This window comes from Eublepharis macularius, chromosome 4 (genome assembly GCF_028583425.1).
Source record: "Eublepharis macularius isolate TG4126 chromosome 4, MPM_Emac_v1.0, whole genome shotgun sequence".
NCBI classification, from domain to species: Eukaryota; Metazoa; Chordata; class Lepidosauria; order Squamata; family Eublepharidae; genus Eublepharis; species Eublepharis macularius.
The window spans coordinates 27,299,967-27,316,651 of NC_072793.1; the positions used below are offsets into that span (position 1 = coordinate 27,299,967).

A 16,685-nucleotide genomic window follows, 5' to 3' on the forward strand; every position below is an offset into this window, starting at 1 on the left:
TAAAACCTATTGAGTGCTCCACAACAGAAACTTCCTTGACGCCACATTCTGTAACGTTCCTCTGAGCATATGGGCTCTGTTCACAGTTTACTGCTTCCTATGTGTCTGTTTCAAGACTCCTTTTGCATTGTGCTAAGAGGGAAGGGAACTTGCCCCTACTGAACATTTTATGAGGGCCCAGCTAAAGAGCATATGCTTTGCATGCAGAAGGCAGCAGTCTCTGGGATCTACGGATTGTTTTTTTTTAAATGTTCAGGTAGCAGAGTTGGGAAAAACCTCAGAATTGCTTTGCCGCAGTAGACAGTAACAGGTTAAATGGACGAATGATCTGCCTGAGTGTTAAGCAGCTTGATATGGGCCCCATGTTTCAGAGAAAAGCATGCAGCTAAGAAACCCCCCTTCAGCTAGCTGCTGGTACAATAAGGAAAAGTAGAGATTTATGCAGCAATTATGTACTCAGCTTCATTTCCAGACCAGCTCCTGGGTGAATTATAACAGGAATGCAGTTGCAATTTATGCTCTAATTTTATTTTAATGTTTTCAGTAAGCTGGAAGGAAGTTTTTCACAGGATCAGGAGGGAGGAATCCAAAGTCTTCTTGAAAGGCTGTCTCCATGTAATTTTCATGCAGTCCGCAAGAAAGGAACTATGTTCCCTTCAACAATACTTTGGAGAAAATCAAGCAGAAAGAGTAGGCGTCAGCATTTCATTTCATGTCTGTTCGAAAGAAATCTCCAGATTGACTACAATTGTTGTCGAGAAAGGAGAGTGAAGTTTGGAGAATGGAGAAGTCCATTCTCAGTTTGAAATATGAAGGCACTGGCAGAAACACATTGGAGGTAGGACAAGTGTACATGAACGACGCAGCATGATCATCGAAGGTGCAGAAAGATTTGGGGTTGAGGGCTTCATCTCTTTCCAACCCATCAGTCTCTTGAAATCATATGCAAAATAACCTGAAACATCAAGAAGAAAGCATGTTCCAGTTATATATGTCTTTGTTGAACAGACTGTGTAAGTATTTGGAAAGGGCAAAGAAATTAACTATTTTGGAATTCAGAGAAAGCATAAGTGCAAGAAGCAAAGAGTAAAGCTAAAGTTAGGGGTCAGTTTCTCTCTCTTTCTCTCTCACTCACTCACACATACACACACACACAAACACAGCACAAAAGCCACTTCTTTATGGGACAATCCCATGCCATGGCAGGGGTGTGGATGAATATTCCAATCACATGGCCAGTGCCAGTTATCTTTTGTGCTTGATCAGAACTTCATTGGTAGAGATGGTGACACTTGGATGAGCAAGATCTTGGGATCATCACCACCACATTGACCATCACTGTGTGAGAATAATCTAGCAACATGCAAACACACCACTCAGGAAAAGTAACTCACGTGGTGAAAGGCTTTTGTATGCAGGGGGCCTCACTGTCCATTCCATTTCTGACTTGACCCTCGGTTGACACATTTTACATTGATAGAAAGTCCAATAATTTTGTACGAGCATCTTCGGAAGGCTTGCTTGCTACTAGCTACCATTATCAGTTCTCAATGCCATGCAAATGAATCACAGAATCTTGAGAGGCAGCGTGAGTTCCGTTAGTTAGTTTTGTACCTGTGTGAGAAGATAGTCCTCGTGGGAGAGTTTCTCAGCCACATCAAAGTGATCTGTGTCTGCAATGTCCAGCAAGGAGGCACTCCAGCCAGCTGAGCGTAGCGCCTGCGAGGAAGCAGAAGGCATCTAAGGAAACTATCTTGAATCTAGTAGCTGCTGGTACCTAGAAATGCATTTGTTTGAAGGCTAGGCAACTAGGATTTGGAGGCAGAGTGGTGGTTTACCCATACATACACCCGGTAGACAAGTAAGAGCCATGGTAGATAGGTAGACCAATAATGCTAAGTGCAGAATATAAAAGACCTTATTTAAGAATTAAGCAAGGAGTAAGCAAGAGTCGCAGCCCAGGCAGACACTCACTTTTCGGACAAATAGTTTGATCTATATAACCCTAAATACTATATGTAACAGAACCCCAAAATTCAATATGGCTCAAGAGGGTCACCTAGAGCATTTGGGGTTTTGGACCTCTGGGACTTACAGGAGAATAACATTTCCAGTCTACATTTGGGCTACCTGGACAAATAATCCCTTTTTGACAAAGGACAACCAGTTTGGGCCACAGTCCCTTTTTGTAACAGAAATGTAGAGCCATTAATATGGAGGAACCATCCTACTATATAAAAGGCTAAGCGTATTCAAGACAACTCACTTCCTACCCTGGTGTGCCACCAGAGGGCGCTGCTGTGGAGGGAAGTCCAGATGAGGCAGCTAGACCTTCAGAGAGCGCACCATGGTAGGAAGCCCAGGCCAGGATCATGTGCAGAGCAGGCCGCAATGCCCGCCCCCTGCCTTCACGCAGCTGGAATCAGGAGCAGAGCAAGTGGAAATGGCCACCCTCCACCTTCACCCAACTGGGATCAGGAGGAGGTGGCAATGCCTGCCCCCCACCTTCACCCAGCTGGGATCATGAGCAGAGCAGGTGGCAAGGCAAGTCTTTTGCCTTCACCCAGCTGGGATCAGGAGGAGAGCAGGTGGCAATGCCTACTCCCCATCTTCACTGAGCTAGGATCAGGAGCAGAGCAAGTGGCAATGCCTGCCCCACCTTCACCCAGCTGGGATCAGGAGTGGATCAGATGGCAATTCCTGCCTTCTGCCTTCACCCAGCTGCAATCAGGAGCAGAGCAGGTGGCAATGCCCCCCCCCCTGCCATCACCCAGCTGGGATCAGGAGCGGAGCAGGTGGAAATGCCCATCCCACTTTAACCCAGCTCGGATCAGGAGCAAAGCAAGTGAGAATGCCTGCCCCCCCTTCACCCAGCAGAGATCAGGAGCGGAGCAAGTGACAATGCCTGTCCCCGCCTTATCTCATTTTGTATGGAGTCTCTGTATTTAAAATTTTATATTTTATATATGCCAATAAAGGTTTGCTTGACTGCTTGACTGCCTGCCCCTGCCTTCACCCAGCAGGGTACAGGCGTGAAGCAGGTGGGCAATGCCCGCCCTCCACCCAGCCAGGATCAGGAGTGGAGCATGAGGCAATGCCCATCCCCCTTCACCCAGCGTAGATCAGGCACAGAGCAGGAGTTAGTACCCACCCCCAACTTCATCTGGCAGGGATCAGGAGTGGAGCAGTTGGCAATGCCCACCCCCACTTCACCCAGCTGGAATCAGGAGCAGAGCAGGTGGAAAAGCCTGTCCCTCCTTCAACCAGCTGGGATCAGGTGCGGAGCAGGCGGCAATGCCCACCCTCCCCTTCACTCAGCCGGGGTTAGGTGCGGAGGAGGTGGCAATGCCTGCGCCCCTGCCTCCATCCGGCTGGGATCAGTCATGGAGGAGGACGCAATGCTTACCTGCCCACCCTCGCCTTTCTAGAGCCCATTGTATTTTTTCCTACAGCGGGCTTTGTTGCTAGTCCTGTAATAGTTCTCTAACTGGTAGCAATAGTTTCTGACATCAGAGATGGAGCTTTACTTGGGATTAGTTAGATCCACTAATCAATCTCACCAAGGAGACTAGCTTAAGGGGATGATGCACAAGCAATTCTTCAAACACAGTGATTTCTATAAAACATTCTAAGAATCACTTCTAAACATTAAGAACGTTGTACATTATACATCGTTTCACACACAAAAGTCCACGCACCAAAATATGGACACAAAGACCAATCCATACATTTGCTCACAGGAGTGTAACCAAGTCTTTGTTAAACAGTCTGTTTGATTGTTATTTGCATCATTGGCTTTTTCAATCTAATTCTTAACTGACTAGCACACCACCAATATGTGAGGAATTGCAAGACTTTGGTAATAAAGGGACTCTGACCAGCCTCCTTTGACCCTTTGACCCAGCCTCCTTTGACTGTTTGACCCAGCCTCCTTTGACCCTTTGACCCAGTTCCCAACGCACCTCACAATACTCCCAGGACTGTCTGCGAAATTCAGGAGAGTCGTGTTGTGCCACAGCAATCAGCACAGGGCATCCCCTCCTGCCCTCCAACTTAGGGGCACACCGCAAAGGACTGTTTAATTGGGCCACTTCCCTAGGAAAAGACAAAGAGGTAAAGCAGGGCAGAGATCAGAAGAAGGCACAGTTGGATGGAGTTTGCAGGGCTTCTGATAAAACAAGGGAATACCAAATTTTGTACAGAACTTGTTTTTACAAGCATTTATATAGAAGAATGTGCATGTGCGCATGTGCGTGCAGTGAAGCGAAAAGCGAAAAGATTGCATTAAAATATCCTGATAAGAAATGTGAAAAAGGCAAAACATAAGCACAGCTGGCAAAATGTGCATGTGGACAGATTCTAAGGGACAGCAAAGACAGATGAGCAGTCTGGGGACTGCATGTATTTGGTGATAAAAGCCTGAAATTTAACTGGTGGCAACCTAGGGGAATACAATAGAACAGAACTCAGACGTGATGTATGAATGTGATTATACACATCTTCAACAAAACTATACGCCTTTTGTCATACCATCAGTATCTGTGCTCAGCCTGTGTGTAATGAGGCCCTAAGCCAGAGGTATTCAGCTGACAGGAGGCCAAACAATCATCTGTGGATTGTATACAGCAACCTCTTTAGCACTCCGTGTGCTTATTCATGAGCAAGGAGCTGAAAGGCCACAGTGCCTGGGCTGCAAAGATGTTGGTAACCCATTCATTTGCTGTGGGCTGCTATCAATAGTAAACTATGGAACCAAGCATGGGAGGGGGAGCATAATAATCTTGCTAATACTATGGCCGTTTCCACATGGCTTACCTTGTTCTGGAAAACAGCAAAATCTCGCATAAAATCGCATGAGAAGACGCTGTTATTGCGCAAGAAGACACAATAACAGCGTTTTCTCACGAGCTTTCGTGTGAGATTTCGCTGTTTTCCGGAACAAGGTAAGCCGTGTGGAAACAGCCTATGTCTTTTAAACTTGTATCTATTTACCCCATGGCATTATTTATGGAAATGTCCTTGATACTGTATTGACATTTACTCGATACTGATAGTACTAATTTCATACTGTGTAATCCGCCTTGAGTTTCAGTGAGAAAGACGGACTATAAATGACATAAATCATCACCATCACCATCTTAAGGAGCCCACTGCAGTTTTTATGTCCTCCATAAGCTTAGCATTCCTGTTCCAAGATGCAACACTCACCAACTTGTGTGCAGTACATCATTGACATAGGTGTGTATTATAGGCTCCAGGTCATACAAACCACTCACTAGAAAGGCTCCTGGAAAACAGCCAAACCCATAGAGACTTCGTAAGGGGAAAGTCATGTTAGAACAACTCCTGCCATTAAGGACACTCTATCTAATATTCCAGAATGCTAGTGAGGGTGTGGAATATCAGATTCAAAAGGTTTGAATAAGGGGACGGATGTCTTCCAACCAAGTACCTTTGATGTTTGGCACAACATCAAACTCTGTCCAGTCTGTGGAAAGCGCCATGGCTGCCAAGTGAGCTCCTGCAGAATGTCCAAGCAAATAAATACCACTAAGAGCAAATGAGATGGAGTTGCAATGAGCCTGTGAGAAGAAGCTAGGACAGCACTGTAGCAGAGGTCTCTAGCAGCCCCTTGCTGGACTTGGATAGGATAGGGCTCGCCCTCTCCAGACCGCTACATGGAGACATGTAGCAGCTCAAAAGCATGTATGTAGCTCCTACCTGATCCCTGTATATTGTTGAACTGCAAAAGCTACACTACGCCGCACCTGTTGGACCATCTCCTCCAGCCTGCCTGGGTAAAAAGCACAAAAATTCAAGTTTTCCATGATACGGTAATGAGAGTAGAGCTGGGAGGGGGGAAACTGCTTCCACCAGAATCACTTACCTTTGGGGGCCACGTCATAGTCTACTGCAGCCAAGGCAATGCCATGGGTCACTAGAGGCCCTGCAGCAAAGCCCGAAACGTCTTTGCTTGAAGTGGGAAGACAAAAAGGGGGAAATGGTCACTATCCATCACTAGCATTAGAACAGAGAGAATAGGAGTCCCATGAAGAGGTGGGGAGTTCTATTGGCTGAGGAGGTTTCCCTTTTGAGTCCTACGGTCAAAAGCCCAGGGCCACTGCTCTTCTTTGCATAAGGACCGTACAGCACTCACCTCAGCAATTGCCAGTAGCCACCATGAATGTAGATGACCAGGGGAAAGGCTGAAAAGAGATGCAGTGGATAAACAAGCAGCAAAGCCCACCACCTAGCACTGCTGTACTGCCCTACTCCCTTTCTTCCCCTTTTTTCTCCCAGGATAGCTCTCAGAGCCAAGCTACAAGTGACGCGTTACACAGGTTGGGCACTTGTCAGCTTACCTCAAGTTTTGATGGGAAATGTAGGCGTCCTGGTTTTACAGCTTGGCTCTCCATTACAAACTTGAGGGAAGCTGACAAGTGTCCAACCTGTGTCTGGCGGCACTTGTAGCTTGGCTCTTAGTCACAACTAGAGATGTGAAGGTCCAGAAGAAAAATAGAAAAAACAGGGGGGAGGGTGTTTCCTCCCCATTTCCCCCCTGAGGACTTCTTTTCATTTTTTTCAGTGATGAAACTGTGATATTTTAGGGAACCCTAAAAATATCTTATGATTTTTTTTTCAAATAAGTTAACCTCTTTTTAAGACAAGGTTTTAATCACTCATAATGTATAGTGTGAAACGGTCTGAGGATTTTATCAATGAAAAATTGGGAAATTTTGAGAAACCCTTAAAAAACTATTTTTTTTCATTTTGGAATAAAAGAAATGCTTTTTAAGGCAAGGTGTTAGTCCAAATTTTTTGATGGAAAACCCAAAACGTTTGGAGGGAGCAATGAAAAAAAAAGAAATTTTTTCTTGTAGAATAAATGAAATATGGTAAGAACATATAGGCGGTAGCAATTGGAAGCTTTCTTCTGCTTAAATATTTGGTCTACATGCTAGGCCGATTCCAGACGGCCCTCCCCATTGCAAAACGTCGCGCGTCGTCGTGCAGAAAACGCGATATTTCATGTTTTCTGCACGACGACGCACGACGTTTTGCAATGGGGAGGGCCGTCTGGAATCGGCCCTATTTTGTTCATTAAAAACTATGGCATTCATACTTTTAAATTCCATAAATATTCCTATTAATACAATTTTATATGTTATTATAAATTATGTGTTACATGGTGTTATAGCAACAAAACAGTTCTAGGTTTCACAGGAAAGTATTGTATGTATTTCAATTTCCCCCAAAATTCCCATTTTTCCAGGGGGAGTGGGAATGGGGAAAAACAGGTTTTTATCCCAGAAATATGACATTTCTAGTCACAGCCGAGCATACCACCATTTCGCTTCTCCCTGTTCCTTTCATTCCAGGGCATCCCTTGAGTTCTTACTTTGAGATGGCTCTTTAGGAAGATACACATCAAGTTTCTCTCCCTCTCCAAGCCCATAAGGGACATTCAACAGAGTCTGGGTGGCAGCCTGGGCTTTGCAGGTAGCTGCAGAGTGAAGAAAACAACCATATCATCATATCTGGGCACCTCTCCCACATTTCTCAGAGGAAAGGGTCTATACCAGGTAGAATTGCCAGGTCCCTAGAGGGGGGGCAAACTGGGGGATGGGGAGTTGCACGGGGGGGGGACTTACCTTTCCCACTCGCTTTGCATGTGTGTGCTCCGGAGAATCCCATGTCGCACCAGGATTTACATCATTCCTGGCATGAAATGAAAATAATGGATCATACCCAATCCTATTGAGTGAAAATTGCTAAATCTGGGGGCAATGTTCACTCAATCGGCCCCTGGTGTGACCCATTACTTTTGCATTGCACCAGGAATAACGTCACTCCTCGTGCGACGCAGGAGTGTGCAGGAGTGCTGAGCACATGGGAGCACACTTCGCTGCTAGCACTGTGTTCCTGTACTCTTATTCCCCCTACCAGCTAGGTGAGAGGTGGGAGGAGGGGGTGAAGGCTGGGTGAAGGGAATCCCTCACCCCCACTGAGGAATGGTAAGCCTAATATTAGAGGTTCCCAAACCTTTTGAACCTGTGGGCAACTTTGGGATTCTGACAGCATGGTCAGGGTTCCCAGGTGCTACCCTCCCAGCAGGAGGTGAGAGAGACCTGGCAACCCGAAGCATTGTGGATGCAGTTACGAAATGGCTGCCTCAGGAGGCAGACCCAGTCATAAAATGGCTGCCATAGCTTCTCTTCAGTCACACAGTGAAGACTCTTGTACTGTAGTAGCAGCTGCTGCCAAAGCAACATGTTTAAAAATCTGCACAGCCAATCAAATCTCCAATGGCCAATCAGAGCCAAGCTACAAGTGCCGCCTGACACAGGTTGGACACTTGTCAGCTTCCCTCAAGTTTTGATGGGAAATATAGGCATCCTGGTATTGCAGCTGTAATGGAGAGCCAAGCAGTAAAACCAGGATGCCTAAGTTTCCCATCAAAACTTGAGATAAGCTGACAAGTGTCCAACCTGTGTAAGGTGTCACTTGTAGCTTGGCTCTCAGAAGCCTTGCTGTGCAAAAGCCTCAGCTGGCCTTGCCCATGTTTTAAAAACACTTAGCAGGCACCAGGAAAGGGCTTGGAGGGTGTCATGGTGCCCACAGGTATGATGTTGGGGACCCCTGGTCCATACAGTAATGTTTAGAACTACACATTGTCCTACAAGGGTGTGAGGAAAATCAAAGTAGGTTTTGCCATGCTAGCCAATCCCAGCAGGAAAAAGGCTGATCATTTGTCTCCAGAAAGTGTGCCCTCTAGCTCTTTCTACAGGGAGTCTCTCTCTCACACAAACAAACACAGACATAAACACAGACATACTCCCACATGGCCAGATGTCATTTTTAAAAAACAAGAATTTCCATAACAGAGCAAGAGCTCATGCACAGAACCTTTTAATATTAAAAGCGTAACTCATTGGTGTTAAGGGACAATGCACCCTGAGTCAAGAACTCAAGTGTTGCCTGAGAGCCAAGCTACAAGTGACAAATTACACTTGCCTGGCAAGTGAACAGGGAGGAATACACGTCTGTTCACTTGCCAGGCAAGTGTAATTCATCACTTGTGGCTTGGCTCTGAGAGTCAAGCTACAAGTGACTTTTTTCATGCATAGAACACTTGATTGTTTTCGCAAGTTTTCCTGGGAACTGAAGTCCCAGTGTCCTTCTCATCTCTGTTAGAATCGCTGCCTGAAGAGCCAGAGAAAGCCGGCTGCAGCAGCAGCTTTTGAAAATCGTTCCTTCAGTCACAAGCCTGCTCTTTGGGGGTGGGCAGCTGCAGCTTTTTCCCTCAGCATCTTGCTCCCGGGGAGCTGCTCTGGATTTGCAAAAGCTGCTGCTGTAGCCGGCTTTCTCTGGCTCTTCAGGCAGCGATTCTAACAGAGAGGGGAAGGACACTGGGACTTCAGTTCCCAGGAAAACTTGCAAGAACAAGACGTGTGAAAAAAGTCACTTGTAGCTTGGCTCTTAGTTGCTCAGATCAAAGGCCACCCACATTCTTTCTCAGGAAGCCTCCAAACCCCCAGGCACTAGGTGCTCTATTAGAACCTGGAGGCTTTCTGCCTCTCCCACTTTGCACTTTGTTAAGGCGTAAACTACACATGACTTTTTAGAGAGTCAAGTTGAGGTTCCCCTGACCCCACTTACCTTCCCCACAGCCACATGGTGTGTAAAGTGAGCTTACTTCCCCAGGCACTGCACGGCCTGACTTGAATCAGGACTGCAGCACCCGGAGAGGAGGGACTCTGCCTCCAGAGCCAAAATTGCCCCAGGGGGTGTTACTGGTTTCACTACAGGACTGTTGCAGCGCCCCTTGGAGTCATTTGGGTTCCTTAAAATGGCATGGAGGAGGCAGAAGGTCCTCTGCCCCCCCCCCCAGTGCCACAGTCTCAATCTGAATCCAGCCTTTATTGTTTGGGGAAGTAAGTTCCATGTTGCTGCAATGTAGAGGCAGCGAAAGAATTGGATCAGGAGAACCCCAGTCCAGTTCCCTAAAAAACATCATGTCTAGCTTGAGTCTTAGAGCCAAGCTACAAGTGATGCCTTACACAGGTTGAACACTTGTCAGTTTACTTCAAGTTTTGATGGGAAATGTAGGTGTCCTGGTTTTACAGCTTGGCTCTCTGTTACAGCTGCAAGACCAGGATGCCTACATTTCCCATCAAAACTTGAGAGAAGCCGACAAGTGTCCAACCTGTGTCAGGCGTCACTTGTAGCTTGGCTCTCAGTCTCCAACTGCCCCAGACTCTTTACCGTCAGTTGTTGCCTCTATATGAGCCTCAATCACATCCTTGACCACCCTTGGAGACCACTTGCTAGGGGAGTACTGAGTTTCCAGCTCCTGCAAAGAGAGAGAATATGGCTAATATGGCCACACCAGTAACACACACGCACACCTTCGTCCACCTTTTTTTTTTTGCCCAGAAACAACAAAACTAGGACAGGACAGAGAAGCACTAGCAGATTCAGAAGGGACTCTAATCCCAAACCAGAACTGATAAATGGTTATATATTAAAAGAGAACAGGGAGATAAGAATTATGTTTCAACTAGTCTTGTAAATTACTGGCCAGATTGGAGGATCACAGACAAGGCACAACTATTCCAAGTTACAGGCACAAAGTTTGCAAAAAGCTGAAAAATTACAATGGGTTTTTATTTTTCTTAGCTGGAAAATGCATGTGTCTGGAAACACTCAAGCTACATTTGTAGCAAATACACGTGTTTCAAAAACAAAAATTCAACAGCCTGTCTGTGCGTGCCCCCTCCCCCATCTCTGCAACAGGCCTGGCTAAAGGTAGCAGGAAGTTAAAAGAGGAAATAGCTCTGTAAGAGAAAACAGTAACTTATAGTGTGATCATAAGCAGAATTACAGTGTAACTCAGGATTGCACTGTTACTTAGGGCTAAACTTGACCATCATGTCTTGTGTCCACCATGGAGACCACACCATTTTAAAGTGATTTTAAAATGACTTGAAGGTCCAGTCCTAAGCAGGCCCACAGCATGGTGGGCTGAGGTGATCTTGACCCCTCCCATGCCTTTTCAAGTACCAAAATAGCCACACGCAGAGAGAGTTGTTTTAGCCCTTGAAAAGGTGAGGCGGGGGAGGAACAAGAGTGCCTCAGTCAGGAACACTGTGGGCTGATCAGAACCAGGCCATTACAGCATTTTAAAATCACTTTAAAATGGCATCAGCATACCTGTAGAGGACATGAGGACACCATCAAGTATTGTCTGGCCAATTCAATTCCACATCACATTTGTCCATTAAGGGATACTGCACACTAGCTAATGGAAGTTACTCAAGTTACAGAGAATCCTTCCACTTCATGCAGGGTGCTAACTGGGCCACTATGGGCCAAGCTACAAGTGATGAATGACACTTGAACGGCAAGTGAACAGACTGAGAGTGGGACCACAAGTGACGCCTGACACAGGTTGGACACTTGTCAGCTTCCCTCAAGTTTTGATGGGAAATGTAGGTGTTCTGGTCTTGCAGCTTGACTCTCTGACTGCTGTCCAATGGACTTTTCAACTGTCACTTGTCCAACATTCCGCCAAGTTGCCTACATTTCCCGCCAAAACTTGAGGGAAGCTGACAAGTGTCCAACCTGTGTTAGGCGTCACTTGTGGTCCCGCTCTCACATGTATTCCTCCCTGTTCACTTGCGCTCCACTTGCACTCCACTAGATCACGCAAGTGGAGCGCAAGTGAACAGGGTCTGTTCACTTGCCATTCAAGTGTCATTCGTCACTTGTAGCTTGGCCTATGAACTGAAAGTGGGCTTACAATTCCCACAAGATCGCTTGCTGAGGGAAAGCTCCACAGCAGTGGGCAAGCCAGCATGGTGTAACTCAAGGCCGAATCAACACTCTGACACAAAAGTACTCTGTGACCTCAGGCCAGTCAGTTTCTCTCAACCTAGTCTACTTCACAGGGTTGTTTTTGTTCAGGATAATGTAGAGGAGCAGAGAACAATGTAAGCTACTTCAGGTACCCATTAAAGAGAAAAACAAGCTATAAATGTTGAAATAATAAAAGAAACATATGTTGTACTTCAGGGAATTACCCATTTTGACACTGGCAAATGCACAACAAACTTCTGAGGAACCTGAAGGCTCCCTAGGACACAGTTTGAAGATTACTATTATAGAGCTCATCCTTAATATTTGGCAATGAGGAATTTTTGTTTGTTTCAAACGAATGGCTAGGTTGCCCACAAATGAATTATTTCTGTGCTCCTTTCCCCCTCCACTACCTACAGGAAATTACGACTCTATTACAACCCCCACTATTCCACAGAGCCTGTGGACATGGCTTGGCAGATAATGGCAGGGGTAACACAATACAGATTCAAATGTGCCACACACAGAAAAACACATGGACACATGGCTACAGGGGGCGAGATTAATTATGTGAGTCAAACCCATATATGCACATTGGTCCTATTTCACAGATTCTGAGGAACACTGAGATCAATAAGTGACATCAGCCAGTGCACTCCTGCCTCATAATTTTAAGCAGCAATGACAGGGTACAATAAAATACCCCTGGGTATATGCAGGGTGCTTTTCCCTCACCAACAAAGAACTGAGCTCTTCCTTTCCTTCACAGACTTAGAGTTAAGAAGCAGTGTTTGCAGAGTGTGGCATATCTTCCTGCACAGATTAAGGTCCCAGCACTTTTTTATACATCAAAAAATGACACACCCCCAACAAGCTATGGCCAAGGAGAACCTACGTTTACTTTCTTCACATTAAATTTACTTTAGATTCCCCCTATCTTTAGCACACTTCACAAAAGCAACCCCCCCCCCCACCAAATCTTTTTGTCATCCTCTTGCATAAGAAAATACTTTACTAATCTTCCCCACCACACACACCCCTTGATTTATTTTATGCCAAGACTTCACTGGGACTCTGTTTTCAACAACAGGACTGAGTCCCATTCTAGAACATGGGCAAAGTTCCTTTGAAAACATAGTACTTTGACAGGCCACATACTACTAACCACATTTTAGAAAATTACTGGAAATCAGGTTTAGAAAAAAAAGCAGAAAACCACACAGAAAGCACTGAACTACAACAGGTTGCCTATGATATTGACCTGTTTTATTAAAAACTAATCATGGTAATTCCACATTAAATGGCTACTCTTTGAAAATAAGCTACATTGTTTTCTAAAAGAAGCCTCATCTCTTGCCTGTGCCAGTAATTGCAAAACACATGCAAATACACAATTTACGCCTAACAAATTCTGTTACCTCCTTTGTCATTTCTTGCCACTTTCCCATGTCACCACTGCAGATGGGGGCTGTTTTGTATTGCTTACATCTGTGGGAGCTGCGAGCGGCAGAGCCGCTAGACTAGAGCTATAGAATCACATGACTAAATTCAACCTTCAGCAGCAAACCGAAGAAGGAATTTTGCCCTGTAACCTTTACTTAGTTCATGAGCTATGTCAGCAATCCCAAGAGTGAAACAAGTGGGGCCGCACAAAAATGTGCATGGGTGGGAAATTCCAGGGAGCCACACTGTGCTTCTGCCCCCCTCCTTTCCAGAGAGCCTTCCCCTTTACCTTCTTCTTTCCAAACACCATTCCCCTTTGCGCCCCCTCCAAGGGGGAACATTTTTGAGGAGGGTGAAGGGGAGGAAGGAGGGGGCAAAGGAGAAGGCTGTTTGATGAGGGCAAAGAGGAAGGGTCCTTGGGAGGGGGGCAAAGGGAAAGGGTGTTTTGGAGGGGGTTGCAAAGGGGAAGGTTATGTGGAAGGGGGTAGAGGAAAAGGGGGAAAGCATTTGGTAGGGGTGTGAATGAAAAGGGGCACCCTGCCACCCACCCATCCTTCCCTAGAACTCTCGTGCCCACCCTGTAAATTTCCCCCCATGCACCTTACTGCATTCCTTCCCTTCTCCCTCCTTTCCTCCCCTAACTTGCTGACCTTCTGCTATCCCCTAAAAGCTTACTTTCTGCTGGCTGGCTGCCCCTGCTTCCATTTTACAGGCAATTGTAGCAGTTTAAAAATTGCGGTGGGGGGGGGTGAGAAATGGGAGGGAATTCTAAGGAGCTGCTTCCCCCCACCTGTCTCCCTCTCACAGTTGGCGTCTCTGCTGCCTCCGCCAGGACTTTGACAAAGGTAAAGGCCTTTTTTGCACCAATGCAGAAAATGCTTTGCTTTGGGTTGTTTAAAAAGGGGTTTCAGTATCCCAAGATTACACAAACATCTTTTTGTTTCTGAGAGCCAAGCTACAAGTGGCGCCTTACACAGGTTGGACACTTGTCAGCTTCCCTCAAGTTTTGATGGGAAATGTAGGTGTTCTGGTTTTACAGCTTCGCTCTCCATTACAGCTGCAAGACCAGGACGCCTACATTTCCCATCAAAACTTGAGGGAAGCTGACAAGTGTCCAACCTGTGTCAGGCGTCATTGTAGCTTGGCTCTAAGTGGCCCCAATCCACAAGTTTAAATATCTGCAGATCGGGGCCACTTGGCTATTAGTATATAAGAAACAGATGCTAAGCATGACTCCCAGGAGATACAGGTCACATGTATGCTCATTGGTTGCCTTGGAACAGACACCCCAGGAAAGCTAAGTAAACTGTCTTTCTCCTGATGCAAGCTAAAATCCATACACACATTGAGGATGAATTATTTTTTATAGTCAGGTAATGCTCTAAAAAATAAACTTGCAAAAGAATGGAACTTTTTTGCTTCAACCAACCCATGGCAGTTCCTATTTCCCAGTATGCTTTATAGAGTTACCAACTCCAGCTTGGGAAATTCCTGGAGATTTTGAGGTAGTGCATGGGGAAGGCAGAGTTTGGGGAGGAGATGGAGTTCATTGGGGTGGGGGGTGGGGGGGAGATGCCATATGAGTCTGCCCTCCAAAACTCCAGGGGAACAGTTTTCTGTAGTCTCAAAATCAGTTGTAGTTCCAGATCTCCAGGACAGGCAGGCCGCATCAGGAGGCTGGTAACCTATTTTGCAATCTTCATGCAGACTCTTAGTTCAGTTCAAAGGTATTCTGTTAGTATTTACAGATAGAAAGTCTACCCAAGTATAGAAGAGCACAGATCTCTGATGTGGGGTGGAAAGAAACTATTATTATACTTTTTTACAACTATTTTATTGCTGTTGGATTTGCTCTAACCTGCCCTAATTTAGGTGCTACTGCTTTATGTATCTTAATAGTATAGTATATAATCTGTACAATATTTTTATTTATTTAAAATAAAATATCCCCAGAGGACACTCCAATCAGGGGATAAACAGCTGTTGGTAGTCCCTGGCCATAAGGAGGCCCGCCTATCCTCAACTAGAGCCAGGGCCTTTTCGGTCCTGGCTCCCACCTGGTGGAACGCTCTGTCTGCTAAAATCAGGGCCCGGCAGGACCTACTATCTTTTCGCCGGGCCTGCAAGACAGAGTTGTTCCGCCAGGCATATGGCTGAGGCTGAGCCTCTGTCGGCCTGGAAAAAGGGGTGTATAAATCTTAACCCTCCCTGTGAAGGCTGTCCACAGGGGGAGGGCGGAATACAAATCTGAAATAAATTGCTGACTGGAAACCACCTTGTGAGGTTTTTTTAAAATTGAGAATACAGTGAAAATAAAGCTACTCCCACTTTTGCTCGTGAATCAGGACACGGACACCCACTCAAAGACGTGTGTTCATAACAACATCAATTTATTAGCAAGGAGATACAGGGAAGGGAGCTACTGATTTCAGGACAAGGGAGCTCATCCAGTCTACAATTTTAACTAACATAAAGAACCAGCCAGCACAGACTCCACCCCATAATACTAAACCAACACACTCAAACATCAGAATGTGGAACAGATCATTGATGTCCCATTACACACACACACAGTTTCTCTGTTATTATGAGACAATATTAATCTTGTCATTGTGCGGAATTGTGTTGGAACGCTGTCTAGTCTTCACTATCATATGCCATGACTGTAAAGAATGAATGAGAGCTGTTGTACTGCTCACTACCAGTTTGTTGAATAGTGGAAACTCCACTGAACTGAAAGGTTTGTGGTCAGACGCAAGAGCCATTTCTTGCTTTCTTACAAATGGTACTTTCAGATGGGTAGCCATGTTGGTTTGTAGTAGAAATGCAAGATTTGGGTCCAGTAGCACCTTAAAGACCAACTAGATTTCCAAGGTATGAGCTTTCTGGAGTCAGAGCTCCCTTCCTTAGATAGGAGATCGTCATATGGTAGAAACTCTGTGTCCTTTGTGTGGAGACTGCTATAAGGCAAGATTATTAAACCAGTGTATGGTCTCCCCTTTTTCCAAAGGGCCAGCAGACACTCTGTGGACATGGTTGTTAGAGTACTCTGCATACTGTGGCATTCTTCAGGTGATGGGTGGATAATATTTAAGAGTAATACTCTCAGGGAAGAGGTTCCTTTGTGAGCTCTCCCCTCCTTGCTTACTTGGTGGGATGCCTTGTCTCTGTTGCCACATTTACAGTAAGAGCTAACTAGTGGGCATTTTTGTCCAAAGTTCTGAGACACAATGCTGGTAAATCTAAAAACACAAGTAACTCTCATGGGACGGTTTTACATATATGCCATTTCTTTGTAAGTATTGTTACTCTTGGGCAATCGATGGTCTCGAAGCCAGATGTCCTGGCTTCATGGTTAGGATCAGCCGGTTATTGCTCCCAGA

The 16,685-nt window shown here is 45.7% G+C and overlaps 1 protein-coding gene across 1 annotated transcript; it reads right to left on the reverse strand.

Annotated features, from left to right (window-relative positions):
- Positions 1 to 518: 518 nt before the first annotated feature.
- Positions 519 to 13,406, reverse strand: AFMID (arylformamidase). Its single transcript, XM_054975325.1, has 11 exons — positions 13,278 to 13,406; positions 10,267 to 10,354; positions 7,400 to 7,504; positions 6,158 to 6,206; positions 5,888 to 5,973; positions 5,722 to 5,794; positions 5,453 to 5,550; positions 5,209 to 5,287; positions 3,963 to 4,095; positions 1,615 to 1,719; positions 519 to 955 (listed from the first exon to the last, which is right to left on the reverse strand). Exons 1-11 carry the CDS (start codon positions 13,305 to 13,307, stop codon positions 926 to 928), a joined length of 876 nt encoding a protein of 291 aa, XP_054831300.1. The 5' UTR covers positions 13,308 to 13,406; the 3' UTR covers positions 519 to 925.
- Positions 13,407 to 16,685: the final 3,279 nt, after the last annotated feature.

What these genes read in the sequence shown, in the direction of transcription:
- AFMID (XM_054975325.1), bottom strand. Translation starts at nt 13,307, where the DNA reads ATGGGAAAGTGGCAAGAAATGACAAAGGAG. An exon ending in TATAGAGGCAACAACTGACG is followed by an intron (nt 7,505 to 10,266) that starts GTAAAGAGTCTG and finishes TTCACTCTGCAG; the next exon opens with CTACCTGCAAAGCCCAGGCT. An exon ending in AGGACTATCTTCTCACACAG is followed by an intron (nt 956 to 1,614) that starts GTACAAAACTAA and finishes TTGATGTTTCAG; the next exon opens with GTTATTTTGCATATGATTTC.